This window comes from Bubalus bubalis, chromosome 7 (genome assembly GCF_019923935.1).
Source record: "Bubalus bubalis isolate 160015118507 breed Murrah chromosome 7, NDDB_SH_1, whole genome shotgun sequence".
Classification (NCBI taxonomy): domain Eukaryota; kingdom Metazoa; phylum Chordata; class Mammalia; order Artiodactyla; family Bovidae; genus Bubalus; species Bubalus bubalis.
Genome location: NC_059163.1, coordinates 26,385,172 through 26,408,932, shown reverse-complemented (window position 1 = coordinate 26,408,932; position 23,761 = coordinate 26,385,172). Strand labels below are relative to the sequence as shown.

The 23,761-nt window shown below is 41.7% G+C and overlaps 1 protein-coding gene across 2 annotated transcripts in view; it reads right to left on the bottom strand.

The window, feature by feature from the left end:
• SCARB2 (scavenger receptor class B member 2) overlaps nt 1–23,761 on the bottom strand; it is an 81,783-nt gene that overhangs the window by 32,745 nt on the left and 25,277 nt on the right. For both annotated transcript variants that reach the window (XM_025289873.2, XM_006079160.3), the window contains exons 2-4: nt 22,842–22,999; nt 2,152–2,299; nt 98–286 (exon numbers count right to left, since the gene is read on the bottom strand). In XM_025289873.2, the coding sequence (XP_025145658.1) occupies nt 98–286; nt 2,152–2,299; nt 22,842–22,999 (495 nt within the window). The remainder of the gene's footprint in view (nt 1–97; nt 287–2,151; nt 2,300–22,841; nt 23,000–23,761) is intronic.

Below are 23,761 nucleotides of genomic sequence, written 5' to 3'. Positions count from 1 at the left end.
GAATGCCAAGCAATTCACCCAAAGTGAAGATACAATCTGGCTTGGAATGCCCTCCTCTTCAGCTGAACACAGTTTCTGAAAAGAAAAATCGACTTACCCCATAAAACAGGCCAAAATAGGGAGAGACGTCGTGTTTGAAAGTGTTGATGAGGGATAAGATTTCATCTTTGTAACCCCAGAGCAGTTCATCCACCGTGTGGGTCACAAAGAGCTTCTGCTGATAGGCCCTCAGCAGGGCCTCGATGATATCCCGAAGTAAGGGCAGCTGGGTCCATTCCATGGCGGTCTGAGGAGCACAGGCAAATTCAGACAGCTGTGTCTGCGCCCCAACCACCTACTGCCCGTTCAGCAAAGGGGGCTGCAGACCTAAATGTAAGTATTGAGATCAAACAGCTGAAAAATCAGCCAGTGAGCTCCTCTCTGGCTGAGAGTGAAATCTCTTCACTTATTGTCCTTTCTCAATATTACATTTCGTTAAATGTGATCCTCACTTGCAACCCAGGAACCGCAGAAAGGGAACAACTCTTGCAGTGCATTGGCATCGTTGCCACAAGGTGGCACCATCTTCCTCCTGATCAAGGCTAGAGGCTGGGGGTGCCCCCATAAACTGCCCCATTAGGCAGCTGGGCTGGGCCTGATCTGGGGTCTAATACTTTCCAGGTCCTGGGTCCACCATAATTGTCCAGGCGCATATGTAGTGGTCACCTAGGAGTTAGGATGGGAGCCTCCGAGGGAATGAGTAGAAATTTCTTGGGTCTCATGTATTTTCATTAGCTATAATTGCCGTTAAAAACAGAGCCCAATAAATCATACTAGGTTGGCTTCAACAGCCCAGTCTCTGCTATTTAAAAGGAGGTGGGGGAAAGTCAATACATATTTTGAGGATTAAAAAAAAATCCATCATAGGAAGCTAAATATGTACACACTACTATATTTAAAATGGATAACCAACAAGGACCAATTGGAACTCTGCTCAGTGTTATATTGTGCCAGCCTGGATGGGAGGGGAGTTTGGAGGAGAATGGATACATGTCTGTGTATGGCTGAGTCCCTTAACCAGATATACCTCAATACAAATTAGGAAGCTAAAAAAAAAAAAGTAGCAAGTAAATGCTATTGCTAGAGTTTCTGAACAAAAACAAGAGGGAAAATAAACACTTTAAATATGATCAGCTACCCTCCAAAATCCTAGAGACACGCTTATTTGCACAAGTCTGATACTGAATACACAGGAAGAAACTGAAAAAAAAAAAAAATCTTAAAATTTGAACTTTGTCACCATTTGAAGAGACCACATTTGAAAGACCTCAAAAAGAGTCTAAAATGAACTTTAAAGAACGGAATTGCTAAGTCACTTCAGTCGTTTCGGACTCTGTGTGACCCCATAGACGGTAGCCCACCAGGCTCCCGTCCCTGGGATTCTCCAGGCAAGAACACTGGAGTGGGTTGCCATTTCCTTCCCCAATGCATGAAAGTGAAAAGTGAAAGTGAAGTCGCTCAGTCATGTCCGACCCTCAGCGACCCCATGGACTGCAGCCTTCCAGGCTCTTCCATCCATGGGATTTTCTAGGCAAGAGTACTGGAGTGGGGTGCCATTGCCTTCTCCAAAGAATGGAAGGGGAAATATATATATATATACACACACACATATTAAAAAATTAAAATATATACATATTAAATATATATATATATATATACACACACACCTACATATATAACTTAATAGCTCCTAAAAGCCCCTTGGACTGCAAGGAGATCCAACCAGTCCATCCTAAAGGAGATCAGTCCTGGGTGTTCACTGGAAGGACTGATGCTGAAGCTGAAACTCCAATACTTTGGCCACCTCATGTGAAGAGCTGACTCATTGCAAAAGACCCTGATGCTGGGAGGGATTGGGGGCAGGAGGAGAAGGGGACGACAGAGGATGAGATGGCTGGATGGCATCACCGACTTGATGGATATGAGTTTGGGTATACTTCGGAAGTTGGTGATGGACAGGGAGGCCTGGCGTGCTGCGATTCATGGGGTCACAAAGAGTCGGACACGACTGAGCGACTGAACTGAACTGAACTGCAAAGTAAAACTGTAATGGACTTAGCTTTTTCCTTTCTTCTAAAATCCACAATAATGAAATTTAAAATGCCTACTTACCAATGCAGGAATATTTAATGTTCTAAGTAAGTCAATTTTTGGGTCTCCAACAGATTTGTCTCGTTCAAAAACATAGGCCTTGTTGCTCACAGCGGATATCGTTGTTCCATTATCTCCAAATTGAATATCGTCCTTGTTTCTGAGTTCCCTAAAAGAAAGAAAAGGATCTTGTTTGAAAATAGGCAACACTTTGTTAAGTAATACACTTTTCATTTTTTTCATCATCAAAGTTATTTTCAATATAACATTCTCAGTATACTGGGAGAAACTGCAGATACTGACCCCCCCTAAACACTGGAGATTCGAGCTATAATGTGGGAAGGAAATAAGACCCCAGAGAGAGTAAAAAACCTGTTGCTTTCCTTCTTTTCCCCCATAATTTGGAAAAGCAATATGGGGTTACTTTGACTAGGCAATCAAAGCCAATAACTCTCTCCGAGGTTATAGTTTGGTTCTAAAACATTTTCAGATTTTTCAGTTCATAGATTCAGTTTCCATTTCAATATGTCTACCAGTGTCTTTTTATTTCTAAGTTGAATTCAATTGAAAATTAATTTAACAAAATGAATGTCCAAGGCTTAGTCAATTAGAGGAGTTCATTCAGTGTTTTGATATCCAGTTCAACCTGGTCCAGGAGAGTGCCCCCAAATGAGGTATTGGCAAAGTTGGTAGGAAGTGCCTATTGCCAGGCCTGGGATTAGGGTGAGGGAAATGATGCACCTGTCTTGGGCACAAAATGTAAGAGGGGCCCAAACACTCCGTAATCAAAATAAATAATATTTTAGTGCAATTTTAAAAATCAAAATTAATGTGAAAAATTCATGATGAACAAAGTATCAGAATTTTACATAAAAACAAGACCGATGTTTTGTTCATTAAATGCCTCATGCCAGTTGTGAACCTGCCTGGTCCACAGTAGATGGTCATTAAATTCCCATGTTTTTCCTTCTCTCCCATGGCTGCGTACTATTCTTCCTGTTCCATCTAGGGCTGTGCTGTCTTACCTGGTAGGCCTGTGTCTGCTGAACGTTTGAACTGGGGCTAATTAGAACTGAAATGCGTTGTAAGGGTGAGATACACACCAGATTTCAAAAACGGTACCAAAAAAAAAGAATGTAAAATATCTCAATGTTTTAATGTCGATTACATGTTAAAAAGATACTATTTTATTCTGTTTATTTTTAAATTGAAGTATAGTTGCTGTGCAATATAAGTTACAGGTTTACAATATCAGTTCAGTTCAGTCACTCAGTCGTGTCCAGCTCTTCGTGACCCCATGAATCGCAGCACGCCAGGCCTCCTTGTCCATCACAAACTCCCGGAGTTCACTCAGACTCACATCCATTGAGTTGGTGATGCCATCCAGCCATCTCATCCTCTGTCGTCCCCTTCTCCTCCTGCCCCCAATCCCTCCCAGCATCAGAGTCTTTTCCAATGAGTCAACTCTTCACATGAGGTGGCCAAAGTACTGGAGTTTCAGCATCAGCATCATTCCCTCCAAAGAAATCCCAGGGCTGATCTCCTTCAGGATGGACTGGTTGGATCTCCTTGCAGTCCAAGGGACTCTCAAGAGTATTCTCCAACACCACAGTTCAAAAGCATCAATTCTTCGGCGCTCAGCCTTCTTCACAGTCCAACTCTCACATCCATACATGACCACTGGAAAAACCATAGCCTTGACTAGAACGGACCTTTGTTGGCAAAGTAATGTCTCTGCTTTTGAATATGCTATCTAGGTTGGTCATAACTTTCCTTCCAAGGAGTAAGCGTCTTTTAATTTCATGGCTGCAGTCACCATCTGCGGTGATTTTGGAGCCCCCCAAAAATATAGTAATTCACAATTTAAAAAATTAATTTATAGTTATTATAAAGTATTGGCTACATTCCCTGTTTTGTACAATAAAACCTTGTAGCTTATTTTATACCTAATAGTGTGTACCTGTTACTCCCCTACCCTTAGACTGGCCCTTGTTCCCTCCCCACTGGTAACCACTAGTTTGTTCTCTATATCTGTGAGTCTACTTCTTTTTTGTTATATTCACTAATTTGCTGTATTTTTCCGATTCCACATAGAAGTGATATCATACAGTAATTTACCCTGCTGTGACTTATTTCACTTAGCATAATGCCCTTTAAGTACATCTAAGTTATTGCAAATGACAAAATTTTGGTCTGTTTTTATAGCTGAATAGTACTCAATTGTATATGTGTATGTTTGTGTGTGTGTATACATACCACATCTTTATCCATTCAGAAATGATACTATTTTAGAATGAGTAAAATAAACATATATTATTTAAATTAATTGCCTGTTTCTTTTTACTTTTTTGAATGTGGTTACTAGAAAAATCTGAAATTCATATGTGATTCACATTATATTTCCATTGAATAGAGCTAATTTAGAGTTTATAATTCTGACACAGGCATTGGGCAACAGGGTTACTCACCACCTCCTCCAGAGGCCTTTCCTGACCACAGTCACAAGTTGGGTTTCTCATCCCTATACCACACCTCTGGCACTCAATCATAAACCCCTTAATGACATAATTTAGATTGTAAATGAATAACCTTAACATCTCAGGTAAATTGTAAGTAAGTCTTTTTTTCCCTTGGGAAAGGGTATCTGGATAATTTTAAGGCTTTAATATAAATTTGAAAACTGTTTTGAAGACTCTCAAATATAATCATTTCATCACTTAATATAGTCATTGATCAAAAACAGCTCTGTGGGGTTTCTCTGGTGGCTCAGTTGGTAAAAATCCGCCTGCCAGTGCAGGAGATGCGGGCTTGATCCCTGATCCATAAGGAAGATCCAGAAGTTGCTCCATGCCTTGGAGCAACTAAGCCCGTGCCCCACGACTAGTGAACCTGTGCTCTAGTGGCCAGGAGTAACAACTACTGAAGCCTAGCAGGCCTAGAGCCTGTTCTTGGAAACAAGAGAAGCCACCGCAATGAGAAGCCAGCATACCACGACTAGAGAGCAGCCCCTGCTTACTGCAATCAGAGAAAAGCCCTCGTAGCAATGAAGACCCAGCACAACCAAAATAAATAAATAAAATTAAAAGACAAAAAACCAGCTCTGTGATGACCTAGAGGAGTGGGATGAGAGGTTCAAAGGGAAGGGATCTATGTATACATACAGCTGATTCACATAGTTGTACAGCAGAAATGAACACAACATTATAATGCAATTATACTACAATTAAAAAAAAAAAAGAGGCGGGTAGGAAGGAAAAGAAATCAGTACACCTCTTAAACCTGTTCTAGATTTTAAAATAAAGAGACAAGCAAACAAGAAACAAATGCTTACCTACACATGCATGAAAGTAGACACGTCTCTGTTCTTCTCTAGTACTAAACAGCAAGTTATACACAGTAATATAAATATCTGAGACTGCACAGCTCTTCCAAAGGTTTGACCATACAATGTTTTTTGATTTCACAGAGGACTCCTGAGAGTCCCTTGGACAGCAAGGAGATCAAACCAGTCAACCCAAAAGGAAATCAACCATGAACATTCATTGGAAGGACTGATGCTGAAGCTGAAGATCCAATACTTTGGCCACCTGATGGGAAGAGCCAACTCACTGGAAAAAACCCTGATGCTGGGAAAGATTGAAGGCAGGAAGAGAACGGGACAACAGAGGATGAGATGGTTGGATGGGATCATCGACTCAATGGACATGAGTTGGAGCAAACTCGGGGAGAGAGGGAAGGACAGGGAAGCCTGGCGCATTGCAGTCTGTGGGGTTGCAAAGCGTTGGACGCGACTGAGCGACTGAACAATAACAACTTAAAACTACCTGGTATGGTCCCTGCTGCTTAGAAGCTGAAAATAAATCCCACTGATGTCAAAGGCCCAGGACAGCACAGGCTCAGAATACAGTTTACTATTTGCTAATCACAATGATGGTCCTGGTCACTCAGAAAAGGTTGAGTTATGCCCCATGAATTATTTTAATATGGCAGGAAAATAAATGATTGATTTGAGATTACTTCATTTAAAACCATTTTTAAAGAAGTTTTTACTTTTTAAAACAAACAAAAAAAAATTTTTTTTTTAACTCCTGAAGGTTCAGGCAAAAACCTTACCACACAGAAGGCAAACAATATGCCTGAGATCAGGAAATCAAAAGGAAAAATTTTAATCAGTTGAAAAACTAACATCTCTGCCGTATCTAATTTCTCAGAGTTGTTGGATAAATTGGATACATTCAATATCACCACATAATCCTATCTCCCTTGTCATTTCTGTCCTCCATTCACCCAAGGCTCTCTGTTGAGGATTCCTGTAAGAAGTGGCTGAGCACACTGAGTAGAGTGCAAGTTGAGATCTGACTGCCAGGCTTCGCATTTAATCCTGGCTTCATCTGTTACTAGCTTCATGCCTTGGCTTCCTCATTTATCAAATGGAAATAATAGCACTGCTTCCTTGTAAGGCAGGCTTCCCTGCCGGCTCAGATGGTAAAGAATCCGCCTGCAATGCAGGAGACCTGGATTTGATCCCTCGGTTGGGAAGATCCTCTGGAGAAGGGAATGGCTACCCACTCCAGTATTTTTGCCTGGAGAATTCCATGGAGAGAGGAGGGGGGGGTGGGGGGCGTGCGGGGCACAGTCCATGGCATCTCTAAGAGTTGGACATGACTGAGAGACTAACACTCTCACTTTCCTTGTAAGGCTGCCATGAGAATTAAATCCACAGAAGCTTGTCATCTAGTCAGAATACTACCGAGCACATACTAAGTGCTTTAGGAAACATTACCTTCTAGTACCCAATGGGAAAAGCAAAGGAGAAAAGGAAAGATATAAGCATCTGAATGCAGAGTTCCAAAGAGTAGCAAGGAGAGATAAGAAAGCCCTCCTCAACGATCAATGTAAAGAAATAGAGGAAAACAACAGAATGGGAAAGACTAGAGATCTCTTCAAGAAAATCAGAAATACCAAGGGAACATTTCATGCAAAGATGGGCTCGATAAAGGATAGAAATGGTATGGACCTAACAGAAGCAGAAGATATGAAGAAGAGGGGGCAAGAATACACAGAAGAACTGTACAAAAAAGAGCTTCACGACCAAGATAATCACAATGGTGTGATCACTCACCTAGAGCCAGACATCCTGGAATGTGAAGTCAAGTGGGCCTTAGAAAGCATCACTACAAACAAAGCTAGTGGAGGTGATGGAATTTCAGTTGAGCTATTTCAAATCCTGAAAGATGATGTTGTGAAAGTGCTGCACTCAATATGGCAGCAAACTTGGAAAACTCAGCAGTGGCCACAGGACTGGAAAAGGTCAGTTTTCATTTCAATCCCAAAGAAAGGCAATGCCAAAGAATGCTCAAACTACCGCACAATTGCACTCATCTCACACGCTAGTCAAGTAATGCTCAAAATTCTCCAAGCCAGGCTTCAGCAATACGTGAACCATGAACTTCCAGATGTTCAAGCTGGTTTTAGAAAAGGCAGAGGAACCAGAGATCAAATTGCCAACATCCGCTGGATCATGGAAAAAGCAAGAGAGTTCCAGAAAAACATCTATTTCTGCTTTATTGACTATGCCAAAGCCTTTGACTGTGTGGATCACAACAAACTGTGGGAAATTCTTCAAGAGATGGGAATACTAGACCACCTGACCTGCCTCTTGAGAAACCTATATGCAGATCAGGAAGCAACAGTTAGAACTGGACATGGAACAACAGACTGGTTCCAAATAGGAAAAGGAGTACGTCAAGGCTGTATATTGTCACCCTGCTTATTTAACTTATATGCAGAGTACATCATGAGAAATGCTGGGCTGGAAGAAGCACAAGCTGGAATCAAGATTGCCGGGAGAAATATCAATAACCTCAGATATGCAGATGACACCACTCTTATGGCAGAAAGTGAAGAGGAACTCAAAAGCCTCTTGATGAAGGTGAAAGAGGAGAGTGAAAAAGTTGGCTTAAAGCTCAGCATTCAGAAAACGAAGATCATGGCATCTGGTCCCATCACTTCATGGGAAATAGATGGGGAAACAGTGGAAACAGTGGCAGACTTTATTTTTTTGGGCTCCACAATCACTGCAGATGGTGATTGCAGCCATGAAATTAAAAGACACTTACTCCTTGGAAGGAAAGTTATGACCAACCTAGATAGCATATTCAAAAGCAGAGACATCACTTTGCCAACAAAGGTCCGTCTAGTCAAGGCTATGGTTTTTCCAGTGGTCATGTATGGATGTGAGAGTTGGACTGTGAAGAAAGCTGAGCACCGAAGAATTGATGCTTTTGAACTGTGGTGTTGGAGAAGACTCTTGAGAGTCCCTTGGACTGCAAGGAGATCCAACCAGTCCACCCTAAAGGAGATCAGTCCTGGGTGTTCATTGGAAGGACTGATGCTAAAGCTGAAACTCCAATACTTTGGCCACCTGATGTGAAGAGCTGACTCATTGGAAAAGACCCTAACGCTGGGAGGGATTGGGGGCAGGAGGAGAAAGGGACGACAGAGGATGAGATGGCTGGATGGCATCACCGACTAGATGGACATGAGTTTGAGTGATCTCCGGGAGTCTGTGATGGACAGGGAGGCCTGGCATGCTGCGATTCACGGGGTCCCAAAGGGTCGGTCACGACTGAGCGACTGAACTGAACCCAATAGGAGGGGGGCTTGTGCTAAGTTCTCCAGATGCAGAGATTTTAAGACCTGGGTCCGGTCCTCAGAGAACCCTAGGCAGAGCACAGCAGGCTGCTGTTTACAGGGCTACCTCACAGGTAGAAAGAGCTCTGAAGCTGATCCCAAGGTGTCATGTCAGAGCCTCGAGGGGCGGCGACTGGAAAGGGCGCCCCGAGGGAACGCGGGGCTTGAGCGCACTTAGTTCTGGAAGGAGTCAGCTCCCCCAAGGTGGGAGGGTGAAGGGGCTTCCGAACAGAAGCAGAGCGAGAACAAGGTAGGCGGAACCACAAAACCGCACAGGATGTGTTTCTTAAGTGGAGAGTGAGAAAACTGCAGTGGGGCGGAAGGTTACACACTGCGGAGGCAGTTCACAAATAGCAGCCCGCAGCTTGGGGCGTGGCTGGGAAGGGAGGTGCAGCCAGGGTCGATGGGAGGGCCCGGGAGACAGGGCGGAGCGGAGAGGCGGGCCAAAGTCCTGGTCTGAGCCTCGAGGTCCGGAACCTTCTGTCCCCAGTGCCTTGGTCAGCTGGGTTAAAGACTGAAAACCAGAGCAGGACACAGAGAAAAAGCACTGGATCAGGGTGGGGGTAGCCCATGTTTGTTAGAGATGTACAAGAAACAGCTTTACTCTTGAAGATGGAAATGGTTCCGCCATCCTCCAATTGCTACCCTGACTCCGCTGGCTCACCAGGACTGCACGTGCATTTAAAGCCCACCTGGTCACTTCCTTTTTGTACAGGATAAAAAGGCAGATATTTTTCTTACTTTTGGCTTAAAAAAAAAAAACAACAAAACTGATTTAGCTAAAGCTATTTCTGTTTCTATTTTGAGGGGAAAAAAGATATCAGAAAAGAGCAAGTCGGGTTTATAAAAAAGAGGTAAGCATTCTGTTAAAAAATAATGGAAACAATAACCATGGCATTTAAGATTTTTCTATCATCTCTTTGGCATTTATATAGTTTGGCTCTAGAGTTGAGGTAAGGACCAAAGGAATAACAGAACAGCATTTGAAACTTTAAATAGAATTCCTACCTTGGCTAAATTGCAAGGAAACAAATCCATAAGAAATTAAATGTCGGGAGGGGGGCGCGGGGCGGGGCGGGGGCGGGGGTGGGGGTGGGAGGAAGAATACAAGAAAATAGACTCAAACCTTTGGAGGAAGTATGACTTTTCAAGCTCAGAAATGATAGAAATGTTCATTAAAGAAGAGATTTGGTTACATGTAAATTTAAAAAAGGCAGTTGCCACAATTATAACAAAGGATTAATATCATTATTATATAAAAAGTTTATAAGTGCCATGAACACACCCAGTTTCCCAGATAGGAAAGCTGGGAAAGGACAAGAACTAGCAGAGTGGAAACACAACTGGTTGGCAAACATTCAATCCACGTGGTGATCAAAGGATGGAACAAGAACTGACCAACATGTCTAAGAAGTGAGTGGGGAAGTATAGTAATATATTCCTCTATCTCTTGGATATTATCACAAAAATGTATTTGTACAAACAAGACAAAGACATACATGGGAAAATACCTATCACGTAATATTAAGTGAGTAGAATATACATGTATGTATATGAATATGTTTCCCAGGTGGCACAGTGGTAAAGAATCTGCCTGCCAATGCAGGTAGACGCAGGCAACTTAGGTTTGATCCCTGGGTTAGGAAGGTTCCCTGGAGCAGGAAATGGTAACCCGCTCCAGTATTCTTGCCTGGGAAATTCCATGGTCAGAGAAGCCTGACAGGCTACAGTCCATGAGGTCACAAAGAGCCGGACACAACTGAGGGACCGAGCATGCACACACGCACATGAACATAAAGAAGTATATACAGTATAAACCCAGTCATGGAAAAATGAGAATATATCCATTAGCACTGGTTATCTTAGAGACAGTGAAACCATGGAGGGTAGCAGTAGTTTTTTAACTTACTGTGCTTTCAAATTTATCTTTGCTGCTTATATATATTATTTTTATAATATAAAATATAGTTTACACTTTTAAAGATAATGCTGTATATGACATTGTACATGTTGATTACTTCATAATTCAGTATAACTTAATGGTCAGTGAATTAAAAAAGAAAACACTTATGAAATACTTATCCCTCACATCTTTTTCCTTACTATCAAAGCAGTAATATGACCTTATAAAAGAAATTAACAATCCAAACAGCAAAGCTCATAAAGTAAAAAAGGAGATACTTATCGGGATGTTGTAAATTTAGCAACTACATCTTAGAAACATGAAAATGACTTGAGAGGGCCTTTGGACAAATTAATTTTTAAAATGCGTGAAATGTCAAAGAGTAGGGAAAATAGAAACAGAAACCTGACAAAATGAAAAACCTCAGAAAGGATGCAAAAGTCACTGAATACACAAATTTAGGCAAATAGGTCACCAAGCAATAGGATCACAAGGCAAATTAACTTTGTGTCAACAGACCTGTCCCAGGACTGCTCAATCCACAGCTTAATAAAAATGTAAAAAACATGTACATTCCTTAAACCAGACTGACCGTTTTGTTTTTTTTTATCTACATGTGGAACTTCCACCATATTTTCCCACAAACAATATTCTGGACTCACGACTATGTGACAACTTTGGGAGACATAACACCGTAAACTGTGTCTGATCAGTCAAGCCCAGCACTGCCCAGTGCAGTCTCGCCCACCTCACAGACTCCCACCCCCAGACCAGTCCACACTGACCAGTGGAGGACCACAAGGCCTCCCCTTCTCTGCAGACACACAGCTGACTCAGTCAGGAGGGAACCGTGAGACTATCAAATGGCTGGGGGTGGGGTGGGTGGGCAGAGCTTCCAGAATGTTCTGCCTTTCCTGTGTAGGGAAACAATGGCAAATTCACAAGCGACAGAGCTCAGATCCACTAAATGATAACAAAAGCCCATTAGAGGGGCTGAAGGCGCATACTTTGCACTCTTGCTGGGGGTGGCGGTTGTGTGTTAGGGCTTCCCAGGAGGTGCTAGTTGTAAAGAACCTGCCTGCCAATGCAGGAGACATAAGAGATTTGGGTTCAATCCCTTGGTGGGGAAGATTCCCTGTAGGAGAACCCACAGCAACCCCCTCCAGTATTCTTGCCTGGAGAATGCCACAGGCAGAGGAACCTGGCGGGTTACAGTCCATAGGGTCGCAAAGAGTCGGACTGAAGCCACAGAGCACCGTTGTGTCTTATTCGTTCGTTATCACTATTAAGATACTACTTATCAGTGCCAGACAATGGTCCTTTAAATTGAAGAAACTTCTAAATTGGTAAATTCTTAGGGAGCTCGTATTATAAACGGCTGTTTTCTTGGTGCCCATGAAAAGAGCAAATTAAAAGGCAGATACAAAAAAATATAACTTAAGAATTCCCATATTTTAAAACAAAACTATTTGGAAAGCCTAATTTGTGGTCATGGCTTTCCCTTGATGGGTCTTTAGGGTACTACCAAAAACATTAGGTTAATTAACAGCAACCAGGTTAATTAACAAGGGAATAGGAAACGCTGAGGAGAAAGTCAAGAGACTGCTTCCCAACAAGGTGGCAATTTTATAGGGACTCATCCCAACAGAATAGAAATCACCCCAACAGGATAGAAATCCTTAGATGGTCATTTAAAAATGGGATTTTTTTTAAAAATGGACATTGATGAGATTAAAACAAAGCCTTTAGGGAATTCCCTGGTGGTCTAACAGTTAGGTCTCTAGGCTTTCACTGCCAGTGTCCTGGATTCAATCTCTGATCAGGGAACTAAGATCTCACAAACCACATGGCACAGCCAAACAAACAAACAAACAAAAAAGCAAAGGCTCTGAACCAACACCACCTAAAGTTAAATGGGCCAAAGAGGCCTCTATTGGCCCCCTAACAATAAAGGGGCCCCAAACAAGTCTGATTTATTTACCCCAGTTAAAAATTAAAAAAAAAAAATGTTGGAAGAAAATTACACCAAGATACCTGACTAGCAGTTGCTTGGGTTAAAATTTGGGACAGTTAATCAAGTTGGGGCTTCCCAGATGGCAAAGTGGTAAAGAATCTGCCTGCCAACACAGAAGCCATAGAAGACTCAGGTTCGATCCTGGGATTGGGAGGATTCCCTGGAGGAGGAAATGGCAACCCATTCCAGTATTCTTGCCTGGAGAATCCCGTGGACAGAGGAGCCTGGAAGACTACAGTCCATGGGGCCCAAAGACTTGGACATGACTGGGCAAGCATGCACAAGCAAGGATTGACAAAAGGGTTCAGTTCAGTTCAGTCGCTCAGTCGTGTCTGACTCTTTGGGACCCCATGAATCGCAGCACACCAGGCCTCCCTGTCCATCACCAACTCACAGAGTTTACCCACACTCATGTCCATCGAGTTGGTGATGCCATCCAACCATCTCATCCTCTGTCGTCCCCTTCTCCTCCTGCCCCCAATCCCTCCCACCATCAGGGTCTTTTCCAGTGAGTCAACTCTTCACATGAAGTGGCCAAAGTACTGGAGTTTCAGCTGTAGCATCATTCCTTCCAATGAACACCCAGGACTGATCTCCTTTAGGGTGGACTGGTTGGATCTCCTTACAGTCGAAGGGACTCTCAAGAGTCTTCTCCAACACCACAGTTCAAAAGCATCAATTCTTCAGTGCTCAGCTTTCTTCACAGTCCAACTCTCACATCCATACATGACCACTGGAAAAACCATAGCCTTGACTAGGCGGACCTCTGTTGGCAAAGTAACGTCCCTGCTTTTGAATATGCTATTTAGGTTGGTCATAACTTTCCTTCCAAGGAGTAAGCGTCTTTTAATTTCATGGCTGCAATCACCATGTGCAGTGATTTTGGAGCCCCAAAAATAAAGTCTGACACTGTTTCCACTGTTTCCCCATCTACTTCCCATGAAGTGATGGGACCAGATGCCATGATCTTCGTTTTCTGGATGTTGAGCTTTAAGCCAACTTTTTCACTCTCCTCTCGCACTTTCATCAAGAGGCTTTTAGTTCCTCTTCACTTTCTGCTATAAGGCTGGTGTCATCTGCATATCTGAGGTTATTGATATTTCTCCCGGCAATCTTGATTCCAGCTTGTGCTTCTTCCAGCCCAGTGTTTCTCATGATGTACTCTGCATAGAAGTTAAATAAGCAGGGTGACAATATACAGCCTTGACGTACTCCTTTTCCTATTTGGAACCAGTCTGTTGTTGCATGTCCAGTTCTAACTGTTGCTTCCTGACCTGCATATATATGTTTCTCAAGAGGCAGGTCAGGTGGTGTAGTATCCCCATCTCTTTCAGAATTTTCCACAATTTATTGTGATCCACACAGTCAAACGGGTATCCCTTGGCTAAAGTTAAAGGTATAACAATTGCTAAAAATGAGATAAAAATTTATTTTTTAAAAGTTTGCCTATTTGAATGGGCTTTATGTGAGACGGTTACATCTCTTTTGCCTGATTATATTGTGAGATAAACATTATGTCTCACTAGGGAAAGCTTTCCCTGCCTGGCATTATATCACAGAGCATATATATCTGCCCCTAAGGTAATACTAGTTAAACATATTAAAGGAAACCAATAGAGTTTACCTGAGTCCACACAACATGAAAGAAAACTGGGGCTAATATTCAGGGCTTAGTTAATAAAGGAATAGTGGAGATTTTCCCTTTTTTTTCCACTATGGAAAATTGCTCTGGGTTTGACTTGTGCCTTCAGAAAGAGGACTTTTGTGAAATGCTTTGTGCAAACTTTTGTAGGCAAGATAAAATGAACCCTAGAGTTCTAGAACACAGAACTCCTGATTTCCAGTAGTTGGAAATCTTCCCACTGATTAAACAAAGAAGCAAATTAAAGAAAATGTAGTTGGATGAATGAATTATTTGATACCATTTAGTCAGTAGAACCGGAGAAGGCAATGGCACCCAACTCCAGTACTCTTGCCTGGAAAATCCCATGGACGGAGGAGCCTGGTGGGCCGCAGTCCATGCGGTCACTAAAGAGTCAGACACAACTGAGCGAATTCCCTTTCACTTTTCACTTTCATGCATTGGAGAAGGAAATGGCAACCCACTCCAGTGTTCTTGCCTGGAGAATCCCAGGGACGGGGGAGCCTGGTGGGCTGCCGTCTATGGGGTCGCACAGAGTCAGACACGACTGAAGCGACTTAGCAGCAGCAGGCAGTAGAACAGTTCTCTGGGGAACTGAAAGCAACTGTCCCTGTAAAAAGTCATCTGAGCAAATAAATGTAACTTATTCCAACTGTTCTTTTATAAACTTATATTGTAATACCTGATTTATGACTAAGTTATAAAAAGAAGTTATGAGATCTCTGATTATGTCTGTTACATGTCTGTGTGTACATTATAGATATGTCTCTACCTCCAGACAGTGTCATCAATATTAATTTATAAAGGAGCTCTGGTTAATTGACTTAAAAGTAAGCACTTAGAAATTAAGTATTTCTAACTATATTAGAAATAAACCAAATGAATTTCAGGTTCATGTGATCTGGGAAATATTCAACATTAATACTTGGTTTAACGTTTAAGTTTGTTGGTTTAAGTACTACAGATGGACAGGGAGGCCTGGCGTGCTGCGATTCATGGGGTCACAAAGAGTCGGACACGACTGAGCAACTGATCTGATCTGATCTGATCTGACTTACTTTTATTGCACCTAGTCAAATATGTTCATATTATTTCTCTTATAAAATTTATCAGCAAGAAAAATAGCTTGGAATGATGGCTAATTTGGTCTGATGTCTCCTGAAGTTTTCACAGGTAAAATATGATTGTTGAGAATAAACAAATTCAATAGATGCAAATGGGATAAGAACCCTTAGTGAACTCTTTCAGAATTATTATGTTTTACGGTATATCTACTTAAATAAGTTTCTCCAGATTTTTGGTAACCTAAAACTTTTAGAGTTTTGCTAAGTTAAGTTAAATGATGGAAATGTACTAAATATCTAGATCATTCCCAAATAAAGTAAGATATTAAAACAGTACTTACTAAAATTAGGTTTTCTTTTACAGAGAAATTAAAGATTTTAGAAAGTGAAAGTTGCTCAGTTGTGTCCGACCCTTTGCAACCCCATGGACCGTACAGTCCATGAAATTCTTTAGGCCAGAATACTGGAGTGGGTAGCCTTTCCCTTCTCCAGGGGATCTTCTCAACCCAGGGATCGAATCCAGGTCTCCCGCATTGTGGGCGGATGCTTTACCAGCTGAGCCACCAGGGAATCCCATAGAGATATTTAGGACCATTAATAAATATGTTTTGTGCCACCCTGAAAATTTTTCCATAAAAAGGGCACATGTTTTTAAAAAGTATAAGTGGTATTTTATGTTTGTCAATATACAGAATGCTAATGCAAAAGTTCATAATTGCTTACTTCTTAGTTTTCACTAGAAATAAGGTTTTAAAATTTTGTACTGAGGTATACTTGATTCACAATACTGTGTTCGTTTCAGGTGTATGGCAAAGTGATTTAGATAGATATAAATATACATGTATATATGTAGATATATGTGGATATAAATATCCTTTTTCAGATTCTTATCCTTTATAGGTTATTACAAGATACTGAATATAATTTCCTATGCTATACAGTAAGTCCTTATTGTTTATCTACTTTAAATACAGTAGTATGTATCTGTTAATCTCATACTCCTAATTTATTCCTCCCTACCCCCTTCCCCCTTTGGTAATCATAGTTTGTTTTCTATGTCTGTGAGTTTCTGTTTCATAAATAAGTTAATTTGTTTTTTTTTTAGATACTATATTTATGTGGTATCATATAATATTTGACTTTGACTTACTTCAGTTAGTATGATAATCTCTAGGTTCATCCATGTTGCTGCAAATGGTACTAGTTCATTCCTTTTTTATGGATGAGTAGTATTCTACTACACACACACACACACACACACACACACACACACACATTATCTTCATCCATTCATCTGTCAGTGGATCTTTAGGTTGCTTCCATGACTTAACTATTGTAAATAGTGCTACTATGAACACTGGGGTACATGTATCTTTTTGAATTAGATTTTTCATCTTTTTTTGGATACATGCCCAGGAGTGGGATTGCTGGATCATACAGTAGTTCTATTTTTAGCTTTTTAAGGAACTTCCATACAATTCTCCATAGTTGCTGTACCAATTTACATTCTCACCAACAGTGAAAGTAGGTACCCTCTTCTTTACACCCTCTCCAGCATTTATTATTTATAAACTTTTTGATGATAGACACTCTGATCTCATTGTAGTTTTGATGTGCATTTCTCTAATAATTAGCAATGTTGAGCATCTTTTCATGTGCCTGTTGGCCATCTGTATATATTCTTTGGAGAAAGAAATTAAAGTTTTAAAGGTTAAGAATTCTAATTAGAAAGATGGTAACGATAACCCTGTATGTGAGACGGCAAGAGAGACACAGATGTATAGAACAGTCTTCTGGACTCTGTGGGAGAGGGAGATGGTGGGATGATTTGGGAGAATGGCATTGAAACATGTATAATATCATATAAGAAAGGAATTGCCAGTCCAGGTACGATGCAGGATATAGGATGCTCGGAGCTGGTGCACTGCGATGACCCAGAGGGATGGTACGGGGAGGGAGGTGGGAAGGGGGTTCAGGATGGGGAACACATGCACACCCGCAGCGGATTCATGTTGATGTATGGTAAAACCAATACAATATTGTAAAGTAAAAAATAAATAAATTTTAAAAAAAGCTATTCTAAGAAGGCAAGTAGAATTAACCCAAAACACTTTAAGATGGGAGCCTATCAAAGGGCAAGAGTAATAGAAGTGGGAAATTATGATAAATGGGAATTGAAAAATTAAAGTAAGAAATGAGATGGTTCATCTCTTTCATGAACTAATGGGGACAAAATACTATAAAAGAATAGAGTGCTTCATATATGGCATTTCAAAAGTGAGGTATACTATTTGTATGGTAGCAATAGAGATGCAGGCATAGAGAACAGACTTGCAGACACAGTGGGGTAAGGAGAGGGTGGGCTGAGTTGAAAAAGTAGCCGTGAAACATATACATTATCATATATAAAATAAATAACCAGTTGGAATTTGTTGTGTGATGCAGGGAGCTCAACCTGGTGCTCTGTGACAACCTAGAGGGGTGGGGTGGGGTGGGAGGAAAGTTCAAGAGGGAGGGAACATATGTATACCTATGGCTGATTCATGTTGATGTATGGCAGAAACCAACACAACATTGCAAAGCAATTATTCTCCAATTATATTAAAAAAAAGAATTCTAATTAATATATGTAATTAAAACTACACAAATTAATAAGGAAAACATCTTTGTATGAAAGGGAAAACAATATAAGGAATGGAAATGCATTTTGTTAAAGGAAAAGAAGGTATTTTGTCCTGGAGAGAGAGGAAGAAAAAGAAAGCATAGGACAAAACCTGAAGACAAAAAAGAAAGTTTTAGAAGCATCGTGGGAAAGAAACCCTGAAAAGAGTTTCATACATGGTCAGGACTGGCTAAGATTAAAATAAAATTTAACCGAGTAAACAAATTTCAACATTAAAAGTAAGTTAGTACAAAATCAGAATTTGTTTTTTTCTCTGTGTTAAGAGAACAAAGTTTTCTTGGAATATTGATTTGCTTTTGATAACAGTTTAAAAAAAGTTTCTCTACCTTTTAAGTGATGTGTTGTAACAGTCTGTATTTGCCTTTAAAATCTGTCATTTTGGTTAAGTAAATAAGAGTTTTTCACAGTGACCTATTTGACCAAGTGTTGTAAACCTTTCGATATCTTTGGCAAACTTCCCCAAGTCAATTCTAAATGAAATTCTTTTGACCTCTAGCTAACATTCAAATGCCTTAGAGTGAAGGAGGAAACAGACAGAACAGGCTCCCTCTTGAACGCAGGACTCCATCTTGGGCCGGACTGTGGACTTTGAGCTATATGCCCAGTATCTATGGAAACAACATACCAACTGGAAAACCAGGCCCCCAGAAGGAAGAGCCCCAGGGCTCATACCTAGACTCCTTTGCCTAAAAGAACACCCTAATTATCTGTGTAAATGAATAGAATCAAACATTCTATTATGCTTATTGTGGTATGACCACGGGCCTATTGATAATTGTCCCCTGTTAACTTACCTAGGCTTAGGGCATATGAATCACCGGTTAACTTTGATTGTATCTTTCTTTTTCCTTTGTGCAGACTAGTTTCAGGGAATCTGGGGAGGTGGGTTTGGGCACACACACTTAGGGTATATAAGGTTTTCACAAAAACTGGTTCAGGTCCTTGGCTAAGAGGAGACTGCCTTGGGCCCACTGGTATAATAAACTGCACTCCACTATCTGCATTGTCCGAGTGAGTTTGTTTCTTGACTACAACAAGAGGAACCCTAAAACATCTTCAAAGGAGGTATGAAACTAATTAGGTCTATCTGATATGTTAAATTACACGGGAAACATTGTCAAATAAGTGGCTATAATGCATGGGTAAATGTCATTAACATAGTCTAGAAAATCAATGGAATTCTTAAAAATCTAGTATGTTCTGTATATCCTGGTATAATTTTTCAGTTATGATTCTACTTATTTCTTAAAATGTTGTATTGTCACAGAAATAACCAAGTTTGTCAACTGCACTGTAATCAAATCTTTAATCATGTAATTTAAGTCTTTTGTCATTTATAGACAGCTACTGTTGTACTCTTTGATGCTTTTACAAAAATTAAAATCTTCAAGAAGATTCATAAAAATGAACCATAGATGCCAGGAAAGTCCCAATGTGGGATTCTTTATTGACACTTCAAACAAGATGTAGCAGCAGGTCTAACAAGCACTATAATATTGAAATATTTATGATCATGGATGATATTTTGAGCAAGAGCTATCATGAGACATAACAGTATCTGTGTTTCCCTAATGGTGAAGCCATGGTACTGTAACACTTCTGGGATTTGCCAGGGAGGCCTGGCGTGCTGCGATTCATGGGGTCGCAAAGAGTTGGACACGACTGAGCGACTGATTTGATCTGACACTTATTGGGGCTTCCCTTGTGGCTCAGACAGTAAAGCGTCTGCCTACAACGCGGGAGACCTGGGTTCGATCTCTGGGTTGGGAAGTTCCCCTGGAGAAGGAAATGGCAACCCACTCTAGTATTCTTGCCTGGAAAATCCCATGGACGGAGGAGCCCGGTAGGCTACAGTCCATGGGGTCGCAAAGAGTCGGACACGACTGAGCGACTGAACTGAACTGAAGATGGGAACATGCGGGAGTACGGTGACAGTGGGACAGCATTTTGCTTCTAGGATTTACTTACCCCACGACCACATCTACAACAGCACAGGAAGGCAGCAGACACCATGGCCCACAACATGTCTTCAGGAAATATTGGACTTCGTTGGGTTATGACTAGAACCTACATCTTTTTTTCAGATGAGGATAACAATGACGGGAACAGGCCCAGAAGACCCAGAGGGAAGACTGTTGGGGTTTTCCTTTAGTTCTCAGGTGAGTTTATTTTTGCAGGGAGTCAGTCATCATCCCCACTCGAAGGAATTCAGTTAAACACAGCAAAAGACAAATACTGTATGATTCCACTTATATGAGGTGTCTACAGTGGTCAAATTCATAGAAACAAGCAGACTGGTGGTTCCTAGGGGCTGAGGGGAGAGGAGGAAGGGGTGTGATATCATGGCTATAACAGCTTCATATCTGCAAGAGGAAAAAGTTCTGCAGGTCTGTTTTTACAACAATATGAATATATTTAAAACTACTGAATTGCACTTCAAAATGGTAAAGATGGTATATTTTCTATTATTTTTTTTTTAAATCACCATTAAAAAATGGTTAAAACTGCAAAACAAATAGGACACTCAAAACTCTTAATTCTGGCTCAACTTCAGTCCCCTGGCTGTACACCCTCAAATGCAGGCCTGGCTTAACCTAGTCCATGGAGTTTCTTGAGGCATTAAATGTACAAAAATGCTTTTTAAAATGAGGACCCAAGTGTTGTCTTTTTTTTTTTTTTTTTTCAAATTCTACTATACAATAATACAGGCTTTCCCTCGTGGCTCAGCTGGTAAAGAATCTGCCTGTAATGCAGAAGACCTGGGTTGGATCCCTGGGTTGGGAAGATCCCCTGGAGAAGGGAAAGGCTACCCACTCCAGTATTCTGGCCTGGAGAATTCCAGGGACTGTATAGTCCATGGAGTTGCAAAGAGTCAGACACGACTGAGCGACTTACACTTCACTTCATAATGATAAAGCCGATCTTTACGATTCTGGGCATTGATTTACACAGACTAAGACAATCCACTAAGACTAATAATAACATGAAACACTTAACTAGCACTAATTCCATGCCAGACACTAATCTAAGTACTTTATAAATATTGACCCATTGACTCGGTCTTCATAACAATCTCATGGTGGAAGTCCTATTTTTATCCCCACTTTATAGATAAGGAAACAGAAGCACAGAGAACTGGTAAGTGGCCGAGGTGAGATTGACAACCGGCCATTTGACTCCAGAGTCAGACCCTTAGCACCTGAGGCAGGGACAGGGAACTTTTATCTCTGAATCCAGCACCGAGACAGTCCTGACTCACAATGATTGAATCAGTCAGCAACCATTTATTGAGCAATCGGTTACGACGGAATCTCGTCGTATTTTTACCACACAGCAGTTCTGAAGAAAGATCTGCTTCCTCTAATATTATTTTTTTTTTAACTTGGTAAAGAGAAACTTTGTTGAAAAGATGTTTGCAAAGGTTGTGGGGGAGGCTACTGTCTTGGAGGTGTGGGAGATACTGCAACAGTGGGGAAAATACTCTGACCATAAGATCCCCAAGCACCTCCCTCAACTAATCTTTCTAAAAAATGATTAAAGAAATTCTAACTCCCCAATGCTTGCAATCGGTGGTCACTGCCAACAACTCTAACCCACTCTGCCACCTGGTTATCTTTTGTACTCAGGAGGGGAGGAGAAAGAAGTAAATAAGAAGAGATAGAAAAACTAGCTTCTACTATATAACACAGGGAACTATATTCAATATCCCATGATAAACCACAACGGAAATGAATATAAAAAAGAATGTACACATATACATTCAGTATAACTGAACTGCTTTGCCGTACAGCACAAATTAGTACATGATAGATCAACTATCATCTCATCTGTGCTTGCTCAGTCGTGTCTGACTCTTTCACAACCCCATGGACTGTAACCCACCAGGCTCCTCTGTCCGTGGAATTTTCCAGACAAGAATACTGGAGTGGGTTGCCATTTCCTTCTCCAGGGCATCTTCCCTACCCAGGGATTAAACCTGGGTCTCCTGCATTGGCAGGCAGATTCTTTACCACTGAGCCATCAGAGAAGCTATAAATCAACTATATTTCAATTAAAAAAGAAAAAGAAGTGACAGAAAGGCCTGTCTTCAGACTAACAATGAATTCTGGGAGCTGGTGTAAGACTAGGTATGTGGGGAGAGAACAAGGGAAAGACCCTAAAGGTCACCATAGAAAATCACATGCATGTGCTTAGTCCCTTCAATCATGTCCAATTCTTTGTGACGCTATGGACAGTAGTCTGCCAGGCTCCTCTGTCCATGGGATTCTCCTGGCAAGAATATTGGAGTGGGTTGCCACGTCCTCCTCCAGGGGACCTTCCCGAACTGGAGATCGAACTCATGTCCGCCTGCATCTCCTGAATTGCAGGCGGATTGTTTACCCACTGAGCCACCAGGGAAGCCATAGAAAATCAGGGGCCACCTTAAAAGGGTAGGGACTGCAAGCAGCTATTCATGGCTTAGTAACCACATTCTCCAGCTCAGGAAGCAGCAGCTGCATTTCTAAACACAACAGGCTGGGACTGGCCCATCCACAAAGCCGTTCATTCACAGCGGTGTGCCCACCACCAGCAGAGCTGCAGACAGATGTAGTCAGAACCTGTGCTTCCCGTGCAGCACACTGAGGAGACCACTGGGAAGAGACGGGGGCTCAGGCCACAGGGGGCGCCGCTGCGTTTTCTGGTTGGCAGGCAGGCAGGTGCTGAGGACTCACCTGTAAGTGTATGGTCCCACTTCTTCCAACCGAGGGGTCTCCCCGTTGAGGATCTCCTCTGGATTGGTGACATTGAAGAAATAGAACTGGGTGTACACAGGCAGAGGGGGCTTCTTCCAGGAGTCAAAGGTCTCGGAACCGTTCCTTAACACGATATTCTAGAGGAGGACAAAGAGATTTATACAGCATAAGGCTTTGAACACACAGGTGGAGCGAGGGATACCTTCTCCTTTGACCTCCCAGCTCACTTATTTTTTTCACAGGCTGCAGTCTCTTGAGAGCAGGGCCATGCCTTGTGCCAGTATGGAGCCCACAACGCTTATAAGCCATAACAGGTGTTCAATAAATATGTGTGGTAAAGAAAAGCTGCAAGCTAGAGCCATAGCTCATGGATGGAGACATGGCTAAGGCCACAGTTTGAGTACCAACAGGCCTTATTTGCTTTGTTACCAAGAGTCTAGTGGTCAGACAGCTTCCATGGAAGTCAGGACACTCTGAGAAGCTGCATGCATTCCCAGCTCACCCAGCTCGCCCAGGGAACAGGGCCAGAGGGCCAGAAAGCTGGTCCTTCCATTTGAGGTAGAACCATACCCACCCCCGGGGCTTCCCTGGCAGTACAGACATTAAAGAATCTGTGTGTAATGCCAGAGACCCAGGTTTGATCCCCTGGGTCAGAAACCCCTGGAGAGGGAAATGACAACCTACTGCAGTATCCTTGCCTGAAAATTTTCATGGACAGAGGAGCCTGGCGGGTTACGGTCCATGCGGTCACAAAGAGTTGGACGACTGAGTGACTGACACACACCCACTCCTACCACTTCCACCACTAGGGGCTTTAAATGCATTTTCTCATCCAGTGCCCAGCAGACCCCTAGCATAGATTTGCCTATCCCTGATTTAAAAATGAGAAAGCTAAGCTA